We start from the raw sequence: 16,377 nt of genomic DNA, 5'->3' as shown, positions 1-16,377 counted from the left end.
ACTCACATTTTGATTTAACATTTTTGTTCAGAATTCAGATATAAAACGGCATTTTTACTAGGAGGTTTTTCCAGTAGCGTTGCAGTTTCTATGCTTGACACTATGTTTGAGTGGGGAGTTGTGTGGGCATGAGCAGGGTGCAAAGGAACAGGTAAAGGTTCACTCCATGCTGAAAGAAAAAGAAATGTGTAACACCTGAAGAAGGCTCCACCGAAATGTAGAGTTTCTCTTCTTTTAGGATGGAATGAACTTGTAGTTCTATTGTAGTGTCTATACAGATGTGCTCTACACAGACAGACAAGTCACAGGAGGAAATACTGTTCAAAGACGCTTCTAATTCATTTATAACTGAGATTAGGAGGCATTTATTTACACAAAGGGTGGTGGTTGAATGGAACAGGCTACTCAGTCATGTTGTGGAAGATGATGCACAGGCTTTGTTCAAGAAAGATTGAGATCCTTAGACCAATTTGTTACTAATTACCAAATGGGTAGGGAGGAGTAAGGTTACATTTGTAACCTTTCTTATGTTATTACAGAACAGTTTAATTGCTTTATTGGGTTATGTCTAGAACAAGAATTCTGAGAAGACTAATTTAATCAAATACTGACTTCAAGGACAACAGAATAATTAGGATTATGTCTTTTGACCTAGAATGCAGATATATAAGAAGGCTGATCCAGATGTTGGAATGAAAATGTACTTGGTTCTTGTTTTTTTACTACTATGTTTTTATTATGATTTAAAGCTTTAAAACTCTTCAGACCAAATACAAAACAAAAGAGTAATACTTCCCTTGATACACAATCTTGCAGTTCCTCAAAGGATCCGGGCATCAACAACATGCCTCATTCCAGAGCCCCTGGTTCTGTAAAAAACACCCTCCACATTTTAGCCTTAAACAAAAAAAAATTCTGAATGAACATTCTGAATGGTGCTTGTTTGATCTTCTCTACAAATTTCAACTCAAAACTGGCGATTACAATACTGATAACAATTTCCTCTTTTGGCTTCTGTTGTCAGAAAACGGTGTCCGAAGGGACCCTTGTTTCTAAAGCTCTGAAACTGTGAATTGACACAATCAGCAGAATGGAAATGTGCTAATAAGCGTTGCTCTCTCATCACTAACAATACATCCCGTTAGATTTCCCCCGCAGTGATTACGAACACTACACACATATCCGCTGAGTTACATAGCAAACAGAGGATGAAGGGTTATCTGCTTCGTATTCGTACATGTCGAGACACTGGCTACGGCGCTACGCTCAGTACTACGATCCTGAGCTGGAACGATGAAAAGAACAGCTCACCCCGCAGGCGGGACGTGCTGGTCACGCCGGACCCAGTTGCCAGTCCCGACAAACGGTGCTGCAGGGGGCGCGCTCTCCTCTATCCGCGGAAACCGGCGGTGCACCACGACTCGCTCTCCGTCGGTTTGGTGATGGAGGCGGATCAACATTTCCTGCACACGCACTAGCAAAGCGAGTTTAGGCGAGCTGAGGGAGAGAGAGGGCGAGAGAGAGAGAGAGAGAGAAGGAGAGGGGTTTACATTCTCACACGCCAGCAGTCCCTCTGATAAAAACACACTCGGGGGGGGAAAAAAATAAAAGTGGAGAAACCAGGATAGCGCGCATAGCTGATTTCTCCTCCAGCACTACAGGCGTCCTGGGCACTGGGTAGGAAGAAAGGACAAGTGGGGGATTTGAATCGGATCTCCGCTTCTGAAGCGTGTGTTTCATCCACATTTGCCCACCGAAGTAGGCAACTGAAGATAACATCTGTTTTTTTCACCGAAAGTGAGAAAATAACCCGGGTTGTAAGGCTCGTTTTCGCTCGCCGCTCCAAGTACCATGAAGCTGCCTTGTTTGATAGCGCTGGGCTCCATCCTGTTACTACTAGGCGACACCGCAACGGTAAGTGACAATTGTCCGGCGGTTTTCCTCGTGTGCCTTTTTTTTTCTTGTTAAATGCAGTCTTCTGCAGATGTTTGTTTGCTTTTGACGTATGTATCCCTACCTCTTTGATCTATTCGGTGGAAAGGGTCCTCTTTTGTGGAAACCGCGGTGTGTAATTGCAGCTTCTGTAAGCGCAATTAATGCAGCGCAGCCCGTAGTAATTCCGCTGGAAGTGACCCATATTGGCCTCCAGTTTGACGATTTTTAACTATTGCCCCCATACACGCTTTTCGCTCTGAAAAGGATGCACAGAGAAGCTGTTTGGACTTTGGCATTACCTTAGAGTGGAGCACAAAGAGTCTCCTTTTAATATTGATTTCAGCGCTAATGCCGTGATTTAACAAGTGGCTTTGACGCTTTTTGTCGGAATTTGTCGGATTTTCGCATATCGAGAGAGTGTGTTAGGCGAGAACACTGCGGTAGTAAAGAACAGTTATCCCGGGGGAGAATACTCTAGTTTTGTCGGGGATTTCTTGGGAGTTGGGAATGCGAAATGGTACAGTGTGAAACTCGGATGTGGGAAGTGTGTGTGTTTAAGGCTTAATGTGGTGATGGAGCAAAGACTTTAAAGCAATTAACGCGTCGTCCCGATTTTTAAAAATGTATATCTAGAGACTCCATGTGTTGGACTCGGTGCCTTTAGTCTATAGTACGGGTATATTGTCCACTGTACAGTAGCGGATTATTGTATCCGAAGGTCTGTGCTTTGCTTTCCAAAGACAGCATAGTGAACTAGGTATGTGATGCTGCTCTGTTCGTCTAAGGCATTTCGGAGGTTCCGACTAGGTAGGGAGGAATGGGCAGAACCACTAACGCGGTCACTGCTCTGATCGGATTGCCGTTCTTGCTAAGCCCCTGTCAGCGCAGAAAGGTGCTATTCCCAGGCTGGTTTCCAGCTGCGTGTCCGCGGAGAGGCGCAGGGCTGATCCCGGGGGTCTGAATCAGGGAACGGGACTGGCGCTCGGCTGCCGGCAGCGGGGCGGGAGGGGGTGAGAGGGGGGTGATGTCATTGTCGAACGCGTGCAGAATCGGCTTGAGGTAGGAATAGAGTCGCCGGAGGTCTTTCAACAGCAGGAGGTCTCTCTAGCGGGCAATGTGACTTCCCCTCGTTTTTTTTTATCACTCCCCCTCGTTTTTCGAGTCCATGCTGCCAGAGAACACACATGCTTATTGCGTTTTCGCATTCGTATTTATACATCTTATTGACAAAGCCTACAAAACAAAAAAATATATCTATAAAGCCCATCGTCGGCGGTTTTTTTTGTGTATAACAGTTTTACAGCCTGTGTAGAATTAAGTTCAAACAGGTTTTTCAGAAACTTGCAGATCAGCCTGTAACAGCTAGGTTCTCTGCAAGAAATACACTTCTCTTTTTCTTAACTCCTTGCCTCTCTCCCACACATACAGCAGGTGTAACTGCCATTCAAAAAAGATGGGCTGATTTGTCATGTTTTAGAAGTCGGGGAAAATTTAGGCAGCCCAGCCTCAATTTAAAGGTGCACTGGATCTTATTAGTAATTGGAAAGAACTTCAGCACAGGCCTTTCCTGGCGTCTTTATTGAAAGGCAACTCTGACGAAATTTAAATGTGACTAAATGGAACCGATTTCCCTTTCGTTACCTGTTTCGCTCTGCGTTTCAGAAGCTGCTCTTTCGAATTGCAGATGTGGATTTTCTTACATTTAAACTGCGCCACTGGACAAGAAATCAGTTTAAAAATTGGGGACTGCCTCTCTTTGATGTGGTGGCTCACCAAAGAAAAGCTGAAATAATTGTGCTGTTCAAAGGACGCTTGCATGACACCTAATCCCAACTAGACTGATTGAAGTGTCTGATAGTTTGATTTACATTCAGTCCGTGTCTTTTTCACAAGGATCAAGGCATAGATGAAGAGGATGGAGGAACGGCTTATTGAGTTGACTTTGGCTGTTTTGTCATGTATGATGCCTGTCAAGACAAAGTGGAGTCATTAATTTATTATTGCCGGGTGACATGCCTGGTATGTGATGAATGCAGATCTTTAATTGGGTAGATCACTGTATTGGGAAATGAGGGACATATACTGTATGTACGTCCCTCCATCTTATGGGTATTCTCGCAAAAGAGATGGGATGAGGTTGATTTTAAAAACAAGGTATAAAGGATATTGCTTTTATGCGATTATATCGTATCTGGTAAGAGTTGGTGTGTGCAGTTGCAGTGCCAGCATCGTAACTGCTGTATGTACCGAAGCATTTAACTGAAATCCAAGTATTGCAGTTGTTGCATTTGGTGTCAGCTGTTGTGTCTGATTGACCAGTATCATTTCCCATGAAAGGACTGAGAAATCTGCTTCTGTAAAAGGGAGGTTCTGATTCAGTGAACGTTTCTTTACCAAGGACAGTGACATCACCTTTAAAAGCATGTTATACCAGCTCACAGTGTATATTATCATCAGGACGTATACAAAGCCTGTAATCATTTTACTTTTGATGTTTTCCAAGAAATCAACTTTACCAACTAAATCAGCGTTGTGAAAGATTTAATAATAGCATAGTGCTATGTGTGGGGCTGTGGATTACAGTTCAGCGATGCAAATAAATGGCTACAATAATTAAACTAACTTCATTAGGTTCAGTCATGCAGACAACACAAATACTAGATTGGGGATTGCACAGATTAATACATACATTGTACATTATTACTATTGTGTGTTTTCTCTAACATCCTTTATGTCTGTCTAGTAGATGAGCTCCATTAAATAATTATTCATTTGGGGTTTTTCAGTTTAGTGGAGGTTAAACAAAAAATGAAAAGGGCCAGTTGTCTGATTTTGCCTGTTACAAAGTCAAAAGGAAATTAATTACATTTTGGTTGTGCATTTCAAAGAAAAAAAAATTAAACCTGAAAACATGGGCAGGCATGTAGAATTCATTTTCCCTTTCTCCGCAGGTGTACCAATTTCTTAATTTCTTCCTGCTGAGTGCCAATCAGCCAATGCAGAATCTGTTGTTCCACTTAAAGTGGTGATCCCCTCACTCTGTCACATTCTCAGAAAAGCCCATCTGAATACCAGCCCCCTTGTCTCTCTGCCCCTACACACACATTGCTTCATTAGGACCTGTATGACTTAATGTTCACTTTATTGGGATTAGGTTTTCCATTTAATTGAGCAGCAGAGTAGAGCAATGGGTAGGGCTCTGAGCTCTTGATTGGAAGCTTGTGGGTTCAAATCCCAAGTAGAAGGCTGTTGTTGTACCTTCGACCAAGGCATTGCTTATCTTATTGCTTACTGTAACTGAGTTTGTTCTTCGGTACCTTAGCTTGTGAAATAGATGATTAAAAATGGAATTGTGGCATAGAGTCGTAATCCTGTGATTTTGTGCTCATGGTGGATGTGAAACTTGAGTGTCTTTGAGTGGCTCATATCCTGTCAAAGTCTGTGTGAAGGAAATGCTGTTTACTGATGATGATACTGGCGGAGCAGTTTCTCTATAGTTTGTTTGAACGGATGTTACTCTGCACTGTATGAATTACACCCCCTGTCTGGTTTCATGGGATCTAATGTAATAACCCAACACTGAGAATCTCTTCAAAGTCATGTTCAGTGGTGCATTGAACAGCTTCCGATAACGCATGGAGTATGTATGTTCGTTTGTTGCTAGGAGACCAGTGGAGCCATGGGCTCCATGTAGATGAGTTCGCCACTTGGTGTGAACAAAACTATTTGAAGACCAAAGACATGGTAACTGATTTCAGGAAGAACTCTCAGACCTGCATCAGGGGTGGTACAGTGGATACATGTAAGTACAGTATATGGGCAGTGTTGTTGACTGCAAATTAATAGAGGCAAACATGAGTCTATTTTCAAGGGAACAGCATCTATTTCTATTAAGGAAGCTTATACATTTTAAGGTTGATAATTCATTGATTTATCAACAAGGATATCAGAGAGTCACCTTCTTCTTCAGAAAAGCCTTTACTTAACTGGTTCCATTCTTCACCCCTCTGCTCTTCTTAGTACCACCTTCCACGGTCTCCTCTATTGTTATTGTTGTAATTGTATTTGTGTCTTTTCTTGTGAAATCTTCTTATTTATTGTTGTAGTCTTCTTATTTATTGTTATTGTCATCCTGTAAAGCACTTTGAGAAGCCACCTTTAAAGGCGCTATATAAAATAAAGTTTACTATTATATTATTATTATTGTTGATCATGTTTTGTCAGTCTTGTATTTTAATGTGCTTTTACCCTGATTTACTGGTCTGGGAATCCTAATCTGAGAAGTAGCAACAAACTGGGTTGTATTATTATACCCTGTCAGAAAGTCATTGGTGCTGATCTTTTGGCCCAATCCTATGTCTCATTTACGAGTTTTGCATGAAGCATGGTCCAATTTAGAGGACAATTCACTCTCTTTGTTTAACGAATTCCAGTTACAGATACAGATTTCCCAATTTAATAACAAAAAGGTTAAAGTTCTAATTCATACTTGCTGTTATAACCTTACTTAATAAATGGTTATTTTAATGCATGTACTGTATATGTGTATTATTTGTGATTTTTCTTTATATTGTTTGCTGCTGTAAAACAAATTGCCCCTTGGAGAAAGCCAAGTCTCCGATTTCCTGTTTCTGTTGATCTTCCTCTAGGAATTTCAAAATCGCACATTTTCAGCATAACTGTGGCAACATACTGTAGATCCACCCTGAAATGCCACTGTTATCATTCAGATGGAACCCATTCATACCAGACCTCCACTTCAATATTTTCCATCAGTCAAAAATGACAGCTGATCTTCAATAATGTAACTAAAGGCAAACTTGCATCCCTTGCCCTACACTGAGAAAATAACATTTAACTGCCAGACATCACATCAGCCTGTCCTTTACAATATCAAGGTCAGAAAATAAAGGTTAAGCGATATATCATTAGATATTCATGTCTAGTCTGGCACTAGGGAACCACACAGCTGGTGTTTTTTTTATTCAATCTGAGGATTAATTGAATTTGTTAATTGAATTCTTAACTGAGCTAACAAGCTGCTTGACTACTTGTAGTCAACTTGTTGCAAGTTTTTCTTCTACTTAGAAGATGTAGATACTTCAGAAATGCAGAGGTTGAAAGTCAACTTCCAGAATAGGAACTGAAGACAAAGAGTTCCACCTAATCCTATTATAAGGTCAATTAAGGGTTCAGTTAAGTAACTGAGAGCTCAGCTTGAACTAAAACCTTGTGTGGGTTCTCAGGACCAGAATTGGGAGCCAAAGATCTAGTAGAACAAAGGTTCTGAGAACATCTGTCTTCTCATCTAGTAGACTTACCTGCACAGCTGAGAGTAAAAGCGGAATTGCATTCTAAAGAGCTATGGAGTTTCTTGCATGAAGTCTGCAGGATAGTGATACTTTGTACTTGCTTTGTTTTTTTAATCCCATATTTTTATGAATGGTCTCTCTCTATGTGTGTTCAATCTGAAATTACAGTAACAATGAAACATGTAGATATTGAAGGCCTATTACAATGCCTACTGCTGATTTTTTTCCTATTTAGCATTCAAGAATTCTTTTGAGAAAAGTTGCCTTTAAAGATGTCAGTTTAGAGCCTGGACATCTGAATATCAGTATGATAGGCGGTGTGGTATACAGAGTTGAAAACACTGAAATATGAGACATGTGCTTGACCCGTTTTCTTCAGAGGAGTGAAAGCGATCCAAAACACTTCAGTTTCACCTCTCTTTGTATCGACACAAAGATGAGGGTACCCACGTGTCCTCTGGGTTTGCAAGAGCTGTATTATTTTTCGTTAATCGAGTTCCGGTCTCTGTAAACAAATGTAAAGTTTTTTTTTCCATTCAGAAGCTGGGGCAGGCAGTGTGGAATAGTGATTAGGGCTCTCCACCTCTATGTGGAGGGTCATAACTTCAAACCCCAGCTGGAGATAATGCTGCTGTTCCCCTGAAGTGTAGACACTTTACCCAGATTGCTCCAGCAAAGCCCACCTGTGTAAACCTGCAAGAAATGTCTATGCAAATTCTTTGAACAAAATAAATTAAGAAGTGAAATTGTTTTAATCCAAGCCGATCATTATACCTTTGCATAGCAGGTACTTTCTGTGCATAATTCATGTTTTAATCCACAATTTATTTATGATCTATTTGTACTATGTACTTATGACTGAAATGTACAATGTAGTTTGTTTTCTATGTCCAGGGTTTTGAGAATTATTCTAACAAAGAGGCTCAGCTTGTGACCTTTTTATCACACATAGGTGTTGGCTTAAGGGGGTGTGAAAGCGAGCAGATGAAGTCCCCAAACACATTCAGCTGTTTAAAGTCATAGAAACAAGGATGATAGAGTGTCCAGTGATGCAGAAGAATTACAGGAATCTTCACATTGCTGGCTGAACATTAATGACCCATACAGTAATTACCTCTACTGCTATAAATGAAAGCACCAGCAGCTTTAAACTCATGCAGGTTATAAATATTTTATACGCAGTTTAAATTGCGGATAATTAAAATTCGAATTCTAAACAGGTGATGTTTAATCCATATAAAACTGAACTGAAGGTTTGGAATATACACAAAACAGCACCATGTAGAAACTTAAGGTATCTCTTTACAGGTTTTAATGTCTCAGCTTTGAATGTCTACAGGTTTTAATTTTGAATAATGTCCTGGAACAGGGAGTTTGGCTTGACTCCTGAAGAGTCTGAGTTCCGTGCGCAAGGAAGGCCTGAGGATTTGTGTAGTACTGTATGTTCTGCCCTCCGGAACCAGGGCAGGAGTTGTTTTGCTGAGTGGGCTGGAATACTGACTGACCATTTCATATTGTAGGGATTTATTTAGAAAAACGGAATAGTGTAAATAAACAGAGTGGGAGGAGAGAGAGTAAAGAGGTAAGGACTTTAAGAATGCCATTTCAAAGGATGGATAGCTTAATTAGAAAGACATCCCTGCTGTTCCTACTGGTATGGAATTGGAGAATAGCTGGATAACAATACTCCCTGTAAGAGCTCGCTGATTTGTTCTGAAATTTGTACAAAATCACACTAATTTAGTTGAAATCTTCAACTAAATATTTATGTAAATATTTTGTAAATCTTTTTGTTGCTAGGTAAAAATCCAAACAATAACAAGGGTACTTTTATGCTGTATATGTACTAGGGACTGAGCTGGTAGTTGTGCTGCTGTGTACACTGCTCTGGGCATCGTTATTTAACATTGTACAGTCTCATAGTGTGAGATGAACTTCTACAACATCACTTCCTTTATGACATCACTTCCTGCAGGTTTCAGACGCGTGTTCATCCTCCCCTTGACAATGGACTGGTCTGTAGGCCTTAGGGATTTTTTTAACTCATTTGGCCATGCGTGATGCACTAAAACAGATACCAGAGAGATAGCAGCGAGTTCTTCTTTACATGGGGCTGAGGGTATATATTTGCAAACTCTGTAAAATCCCCTAAGACCCTATAAAAGAAAATACTACTTGATGAGGTCCCTGCACCAAATACTAATGAGTATATTGACAAGCAAAATAGCCTGAGTAACCTTGTCAAGGTTGTTGCCTGTTATATGTGATGGAGCAAACATCAATTGTGACGCCTTCAAACTGAGACACTGATGCGGCAGGAGAGGGCTATGTTCTAAGTCTCAGGTGTTTGATCTCTATATTGAATTTTTAAATTCAAGTTAGTGTTCTGTTTTCTATCTATGCTATTGTGACCTGCTGATCTTACCCCTTGAGCAGAAGAGCTATGAGGACCTGTGCACAGGTGACATACCCATCCAGCATTTGACACACTGTGATCTCTCGGAGTCAGGTTAGGCTCCAGGAATGGCTGTTGACTGGTGTGCAGAGGAGACTAATAATAATAATTACCTGTCATTCTAACAATGTCACTCAGCGGAGAAGCACTTAATTGTATTTCAAAAGACTGGGCATGTTTAGACATCCTTTCTAGATACATAATGACAGCACATGGAAAATGGCACTATCTCCTGATGCTCGGACACTAGTGGATACTCCTTGTGCCCCAATGAGCAGTCTAGAATGGATCCCTGCCAGAGGATAATTTTCCTTTGGTGTCATTAGGTTACTTCAGACCACTGGGGAATCCAGTTGTACTGCATCAAGGAAACCTAGTTGAGGCGATCCTGAGAGCTGAGCTGAAGTACCGCAAGGCTTTCATGGGGCTCATGCAAGCCAGATGAAAGAAGTCGTTTAGCGACTATGACTGATAATTACGGCCTCCTTCTGTTCTGCAGGGTGGAGTTTGGTTTTCTGTTCTAATGTGTGATGCACAGCCTTCTGATTGACCTGGCCACTAACCACAGCTCTAACCACTGCCTCCCTCTGCCTGTGCCAGGCAGCGGTTCTTTCTTTCAGAATGGGTGCCTGGCAACGCAGTCAGAGCCCTTCCCATAATTCAGTCCTTTGGCACTGTCAGTAGCTAACCTTCCCATCCCAGGGGAGGAGTGGCAGGCTGTAAGGTTCTCCATCTGTATAGCAGCTGCACTGGTTTAGTTTACTTCACGGAATACCACAACTGGTGCCTTTTTCCCCGCTGGCCTTACATGAAGCACAGCACAAAATCAAATTAAGCTATTTCTGTATTTTCCGGTAATGTGATGCAGGGAATTGGGGTTAGGAGCTTTGGGAGATGCTTTTACCAAAAAGATCTTGAAGTTATTTTTTTTCTAATTTTTGGCTTTCAAGGTCTGTCCCTAATTCTTTTTTTTTTCTTCCTTTGAATAATAAGCTTATTCAAAGCCAGAGGAATGCTAGAGGTCTCCAAGAGTTAACAAGGCTATGAAGCTCCTAGCTTGTGAAGAAATTTCTCTTTCATGTATTTTTTCTGAGGTAAATAGTTTTGTGTTTTTTGTAATTTTTGCAAGGGTTTAACAACGTACTTACTGTGTGACTAAATTGAGACAGCAGGGAAATTTGGTGGGAAGTTTAGTATATATCCACTTTCTCCTGCAGTAATGTGTCAGACTGTGGCGCTGTGACTGACTCAATTCTAAATTGATATGGCTCCATCTCTTTCATACAGATTTTGTAAGCTTGTCTTAAAGTGCTGGTGTGACAGCTCTGGGCTTTTCCTGAGGTTCCAAGCATTGCAGTGTACGATATGGTTCAATACATGTTTTATTCTTTAAATGTGTGGTTTTCTCTGACATCTAGATGATGAGGGTTACAGGAGACACACAAAAATCATGACAGGTCTTCCTCATAATTAGGGTAGTCTGATACTGTGTAAGTAGAGCAACACTGCCATTCTTTCCACTGAGTTTATATGTGAATATTTTTTAAATTATTTTTTTTTCCCTAAGTGAAAGATGTGTTTCTACATGTCTACCCAGATTATAATGTCTATAGACAGCTGAATTCCTGCCCAGCATGGAAGACATTGCCATTTGTAGTAGTAGCCAATCTGTCTGGTGCATAGGGTAGTTTAGCTGATACTAAATACACGATATCCAGTGAAGGTAAATGATTTCATAAAGGCAAATTATTAAGACTGTGAAGAAGGTAATGGTGTGTAGAACTGGACTGCATAATCTAAGATTTGCACCACACTCCAGTAGGATTGAGATCTGGGTGTTATTGTGGCCTGTCTACTGCTCAGGAGTAGATTACCTGACACTGAGAATAGTCTGTTAATTTCACTTGTTGTCTTTCATTGTTTCAGTTTGCCTCTTTTTGCAGTTAGAAAGGGGACAAGGATTACTGTTCCATACTCGGCACACTTCTTTGTTCCTCCCAGAGCAATGAATAAGTCTGCTATGTGTGGCTGCTCACACCCTGTCTTTCCTTGACTTCTCCTTTAAGACACAGATGTGATCAGCAGTAGATCTCTGAACCTGGCTGGTGTAGAGGTCAGGGCTGTTAAAAATCCAAAGCCTCTTCCTTAGTGGAGCTAAGGGGGTTATTTCAGTCATGAATTACGGTTCTGTGCTGTGTTTAACTGGGACAAAGAATGCCATAGAATTAGGCTACAAAACATCATTTGAAGCTGTGAGAAAAACAAGGGAATTAAATGCCCCTTAACTTCAGATAAACCTATGATGTCACTTTATATAAAAAGTATTGTAAATGAGCACCTTATTTTACATATCCATAATTCTGCTATCTTTTTTCATCTACAGAAAAAGAGAAGTCTCCTTCTTGTGGATATTGTAGGGTCACAAGTGAAGGTCATATTGCACTTTTTTATTGACTCTACATAAACACATGTTTAGCAGCAGCAGGACACCTGCTCTACACTGCAGTGCTGTACCAGAAAGGAAGTACCTGGTGTTACATGTGTTCACTTAGTGTTTTGGCAAGTGTTTAGAATTTCTTTGCACATTTTTCTTCCAGGAATAGTTAATTAAAGCAGTCACACTGTAAGCAGAGAAGGCAGCACACAGCGTTCCCAAAAAGCTGTAAAATAATAACAACTGAATCTCACATCAAGTGTGTTTGCCTTCAAGGCCTCAGACTATGTATGACAACTCTTAATCATCAAGAATGGCAGCTCTAGAGCAAGAGTACAAACTAAAAGAAGTAGTGTAAACTGGAGCAGGGCCTGTTCGCCTAATTTGCCCAATGTGGAACTTTATGAAATTGCTTCTCCGAGGATTCAGTTGAATCATGTTTCATGACAAGCCTAAGCCATTTTTCTCATGCCTGCTACTCTTTCTGCAGCACTGACAGTAACAGGGGCTCCCCATAACTTCCCAGGGTAATTTTTGGGATGAATCAGCCAATCATCTCTGGACTCCAAGCGACACCTGTGAGCTCTGAAGCTTGTGGTTTTGTTGTGAGGGATGTTGTTCTCCACCAGTTGTTGCTGAACCTATTTGTACAGGACTGCATAGCCTGTGCAAAGGAAGATTGTTTTGAGTGAAGCCTCCAGTTCCTCAGTCTCCCCCGTGTGCGGTGGCGGGATTCATAGTAATAAAAAACACCATGCCATATCACATTGGGTGAGTGTATAAAAGAAACAAAGAAATAAATTATTGGTTGTTTGGATTTCTTTAAATAATTGCCGTTTCCTTTTATCTGCTGTGACTTTCTGGGTACGTTCAGGCTAGAGGTGACATCAGTACATCAGTGAAAGATGCCTTGCTTCTCCAATCGGTGACAACTCTCCTGTCAGGCGCTGTGGAGCCCGCTGTGTGTTAGCAGCTGTGCCCTGATGGTTGGTCAGCTTAGAGAAGCATCAAGATGCCACGATTGGCAATTCTAAAGAAACAGCGGGCAATTCAAAATTAGTTTTCTATAAAAATGAGAATTCCAGAAAAAAACCATTCCTTCAAATTTCAGCCCAAATAATATTTGCAGTAAGAATATTTGCTCGTTATTTCTGGGTCAAAAATGTTTGATCTTAGATCACATAAGTACTTATTAAGAAAGCAATTACGCTGACAAAAGTTTGATTTACTTAAAAGTTTCTACTTTATCTCCCAGATTTTGAACGCCATAGTCTGATTAATACAACAGTAAAGGTTTATTATTGAGGTTTGTTTATGTGCGATTTATCTGTTCAGAGTCAGGTGTCCTACCGGGGCATCTCTGGAGTAAACGGGAGAGTCAGGCTTTCCATAGCAGTGCGGCCTGCTCCTCTCTGCCTCCTGCAAGTGAAGGGTTTCCATAGCAACGTCGTTGTGCGGCTCAATTCCCGTGCGAAGACAACTCTATCAGTTTTTATATTGACTGTCAACGGAGCATGTATAAAACTGGGCTAATTAAGATGCTTCCTTCACTAGGCACGGGCATGTTAGTTCTCCTCCAGGGACTCTTCTCAGGCAGGGCTGAGGTAACCAACCCTTGTGCTGGAGAGGTTGTGCTGGGATGAAGGACAGAATGCTAGTAATGGCTGACAAGGGTGGATGCCGTTGTGTGTGAGGTAAAACATAGATACTCTAATGGCAGTTTGTTGGATGCTCATTCTTCTAAAATCGGTCCAGATGGTACATTTAAAAACTTGACAGACCCTGCAGAACACTGTTTTAAAGGGGCTAGGTGCTACATCCATCTATGTATCATATATCGACATCATGATCTGGATATCATATACAGCATAATTATTTCGTAGTCAACAATTTTAAAGACACAGTATCTGTAAATATTTCTATATGACATGCCATGAGACTTACCATAAGCACTACGACTTTTTTTTCACTTTGATTCTACAGAATGTCCTCATAGTGCTCCTTCTGGTCCTGTGATTATCCCACGGATTGAGATGGGACAAGGCTTGAACCCGAATGAAAGTAGAGGGGCTTTAGGCTGGTTTGATCTTAAACGCCTTTTTAAAAATGGTCAAAGTACCACAGTTCAAAATCGTGCTCTTTTGAAATGTGCCATGGGATCTTTCAAGCCCACATTAGGGTCAGGACCTCTATTTAGTGTCTCGTTCAAAGATGGCACCACCTAGTGTGGTAGGTATATGGGACAGAAGTTTCTTAGTTGGGGAACACAGAGATTAATGCCCCCTGCTGGCTATACCTCTCTATCTCCAGCAGGAAGGGAGCCCCCCAACCCATCCCAGATGTGGCTTCTAAAATATAGGCTCATAGGCCTGATGACTCAGACAGTTCTGCTTTCTGAAGGTATCTCTTATTTAAGAACCAAGAGATGATATCCAGCATTCTGAAGGTATCTCTTATTTAAGAACCAAGAGATGATATTCAGCATGTAGACAAAATACAAAACTCTTAAATGTTAATCTTTTAATTACCGGGACATTGTGATTTATGGCAATATGGCCAATGCCCAGACAGAGCGTTTATTTGTGAAAATGTGCATGGTTTGCAAAACTACACAGCATCCCTAGCCCCACACTATTTCCAAATCCATGACTGCTGAGCAGCGCTGCATGCTGATTGTCAAGACAAAGAAAAGCTAAATGAGTGTCTTAGAAGTTAATTAAAATACAGTAGTCTGGGGTATAAGAGAGGCTTTGGAAATCTGAACTCCAGTGTTGGAAGTACAGCAGAGCATGGAGGTCCGTTTGTAAGACAAAGTGAGTATCCATGGAGCTCTGCTGCTTGAGATTCCCTGGCATGGCTCAGAAAAGGGGGGCATTGTGCAGCCCCCAGATGCAGCAACAGCTGCACTTCCTTCTTTTTAATATCCTTTGTCATAACTGCCCTGCTTGTCGATGAAATCATAGGGTAATTTTGCCCTGCCGTGTATCGATTTTCCTCCCGTGTGTTGATACTCAGATAGTCTGATGAGAGGAGAGGGCTGAGTGGAGGCTTCTTGGAGAAATACGGCCTCGGGGGATAACTGTAGACTGAAACAGATTGCTGCCATTTGGGATAACTGGCTTATTTCCTCATTAGAAAGTCCCTGCTAGTGCACATAAGTGTCATGTTACTCTCTCCCTGCCTCTCCAGGCACTTTGCTTGTGGAAAGTTCAGGAGGATTTTTTCTTCTGTCTTTGTGTTAGCAGAGAGATGTAAAATGGGTTTTCTACAATTAGGCTTATGATTAGATTTGGCACGGTGTGCTGTAGGCGGCATGTGTCAAAGTTCGGTAGTAGCAGTCGCTTCAGATTGATTCTCTGTGAAAGAAATAGGCAAAATACAGGATTGGAGTTCTTGTACGCGATGATTACACTGGAGGCCTATGTGTTGTTATTGGGGAGAAAAAGAGACTGATAGCATAAATTTTCTGCACTTTCCCTAAAAATAACCACCTATAACACATAGTTTCTTTTCAAGGTATTAACAAAAGGGAAGAAAATAATCAAACAAAAAATTTTTTTTCCGGTGTATATTCATCCTCTGTACAGTGCGTAGCTCTGTATCACTCTGGTTCAACTGCCAGGAATACACAGTGACAAAACACACCAGACTCCACGGATAAAATGTTATGTTTTTTTTCCTACTTTTTTTCTTGGAATTAACCTCTGCACATTCTTTTGATTTTTTTTTTTAGATTACCAAAGTCCCTGAAAAAGCATTTATTTTGAAAAATTGAATGACATAAATAACATTGTTTTCTGCAGATGTTACTTTTTTATAACATTAGGATTGGTTTATTGTGTATTGCCTGTACTTCAAATAATGTGCCCATGAAAAGTCTTTATTAATCACAATGGTTCTGATCCTCGCCAGACATTTACATGTCTAGATGAATAAACTAGCACAGGGCTCTGATAGCACAGCAAGTTTCAGCTGTCTTAAAGAGTTGGTGCACTGCAATCTGTGCAACAGCTTTCTGCTGACACAGTTTTCTCAATTTGTTGGCATAGATTAATCCTGGGATACTGGGATTTTAAAATCTCACTTTACAGTTGCACATTTCACAGTCCCTACTCAATATAGCATCACGTTTTCTAAAGGTACTATGATTGTAGATGTGAGGTTACAAACTTGTCATTGCTAACATGATCTAATATAAAGTGAGGTAGCTCCATTTCTTTCTGTGCCAGATATTAGCTTGG

At 40.9% G+C, this 16,377-nt stretch overlaps 1 protein-coding gene across 2 annotated transcripts in view; it reads left to right on the top strand.

Annotated features, from left to right (window-relative positions):
• Positions 1–1,379: 1,379 nt before the first annotated feature.
• Positions 1,380–16,377, top strand: part of sdc3 (syndecan 3) — a 126,867-nt gene continuing 111,869 nt past the window's right edge. The window contains exon 1 of one of the 2 annotated variants that reach the window (XM_069195561.1): positions 1,380–1,914. In XM_069195561.1, coding sequence (XP_069051662.1) covers positions 1,852–1,914 — 63 coding nt within the window. In that variant the 5' untranslated portion in view covers positions 1,380–1,851. The remainder of the gene's footprint in view (positions 1,915–16,377) is intronic. The other variant, XM_006631444.3, reaches the window with a different exon arrangement.

The sequence above is a fragment of the Lepisosteus oculatus genome, chromosome 11 (genome assembly GCF_040954835.1).
Source record: "Lepisosteus oculatus isolate fLepOcu1 chromosome 11, fLepOcu1.hap2, whole genome shotgun sequence".
Lineage (NCBI taxonomy): Eukaryota > Metazoa > Chordata > Actinopteri > Semionotiformes > Lepisosteidae > Lepisosteus > Lepisosteus oculatus.
Note: the sequence above shows the minus strand (reverse complement) of the source record. Positions and strands in the feature narration are given on the sequence as shown.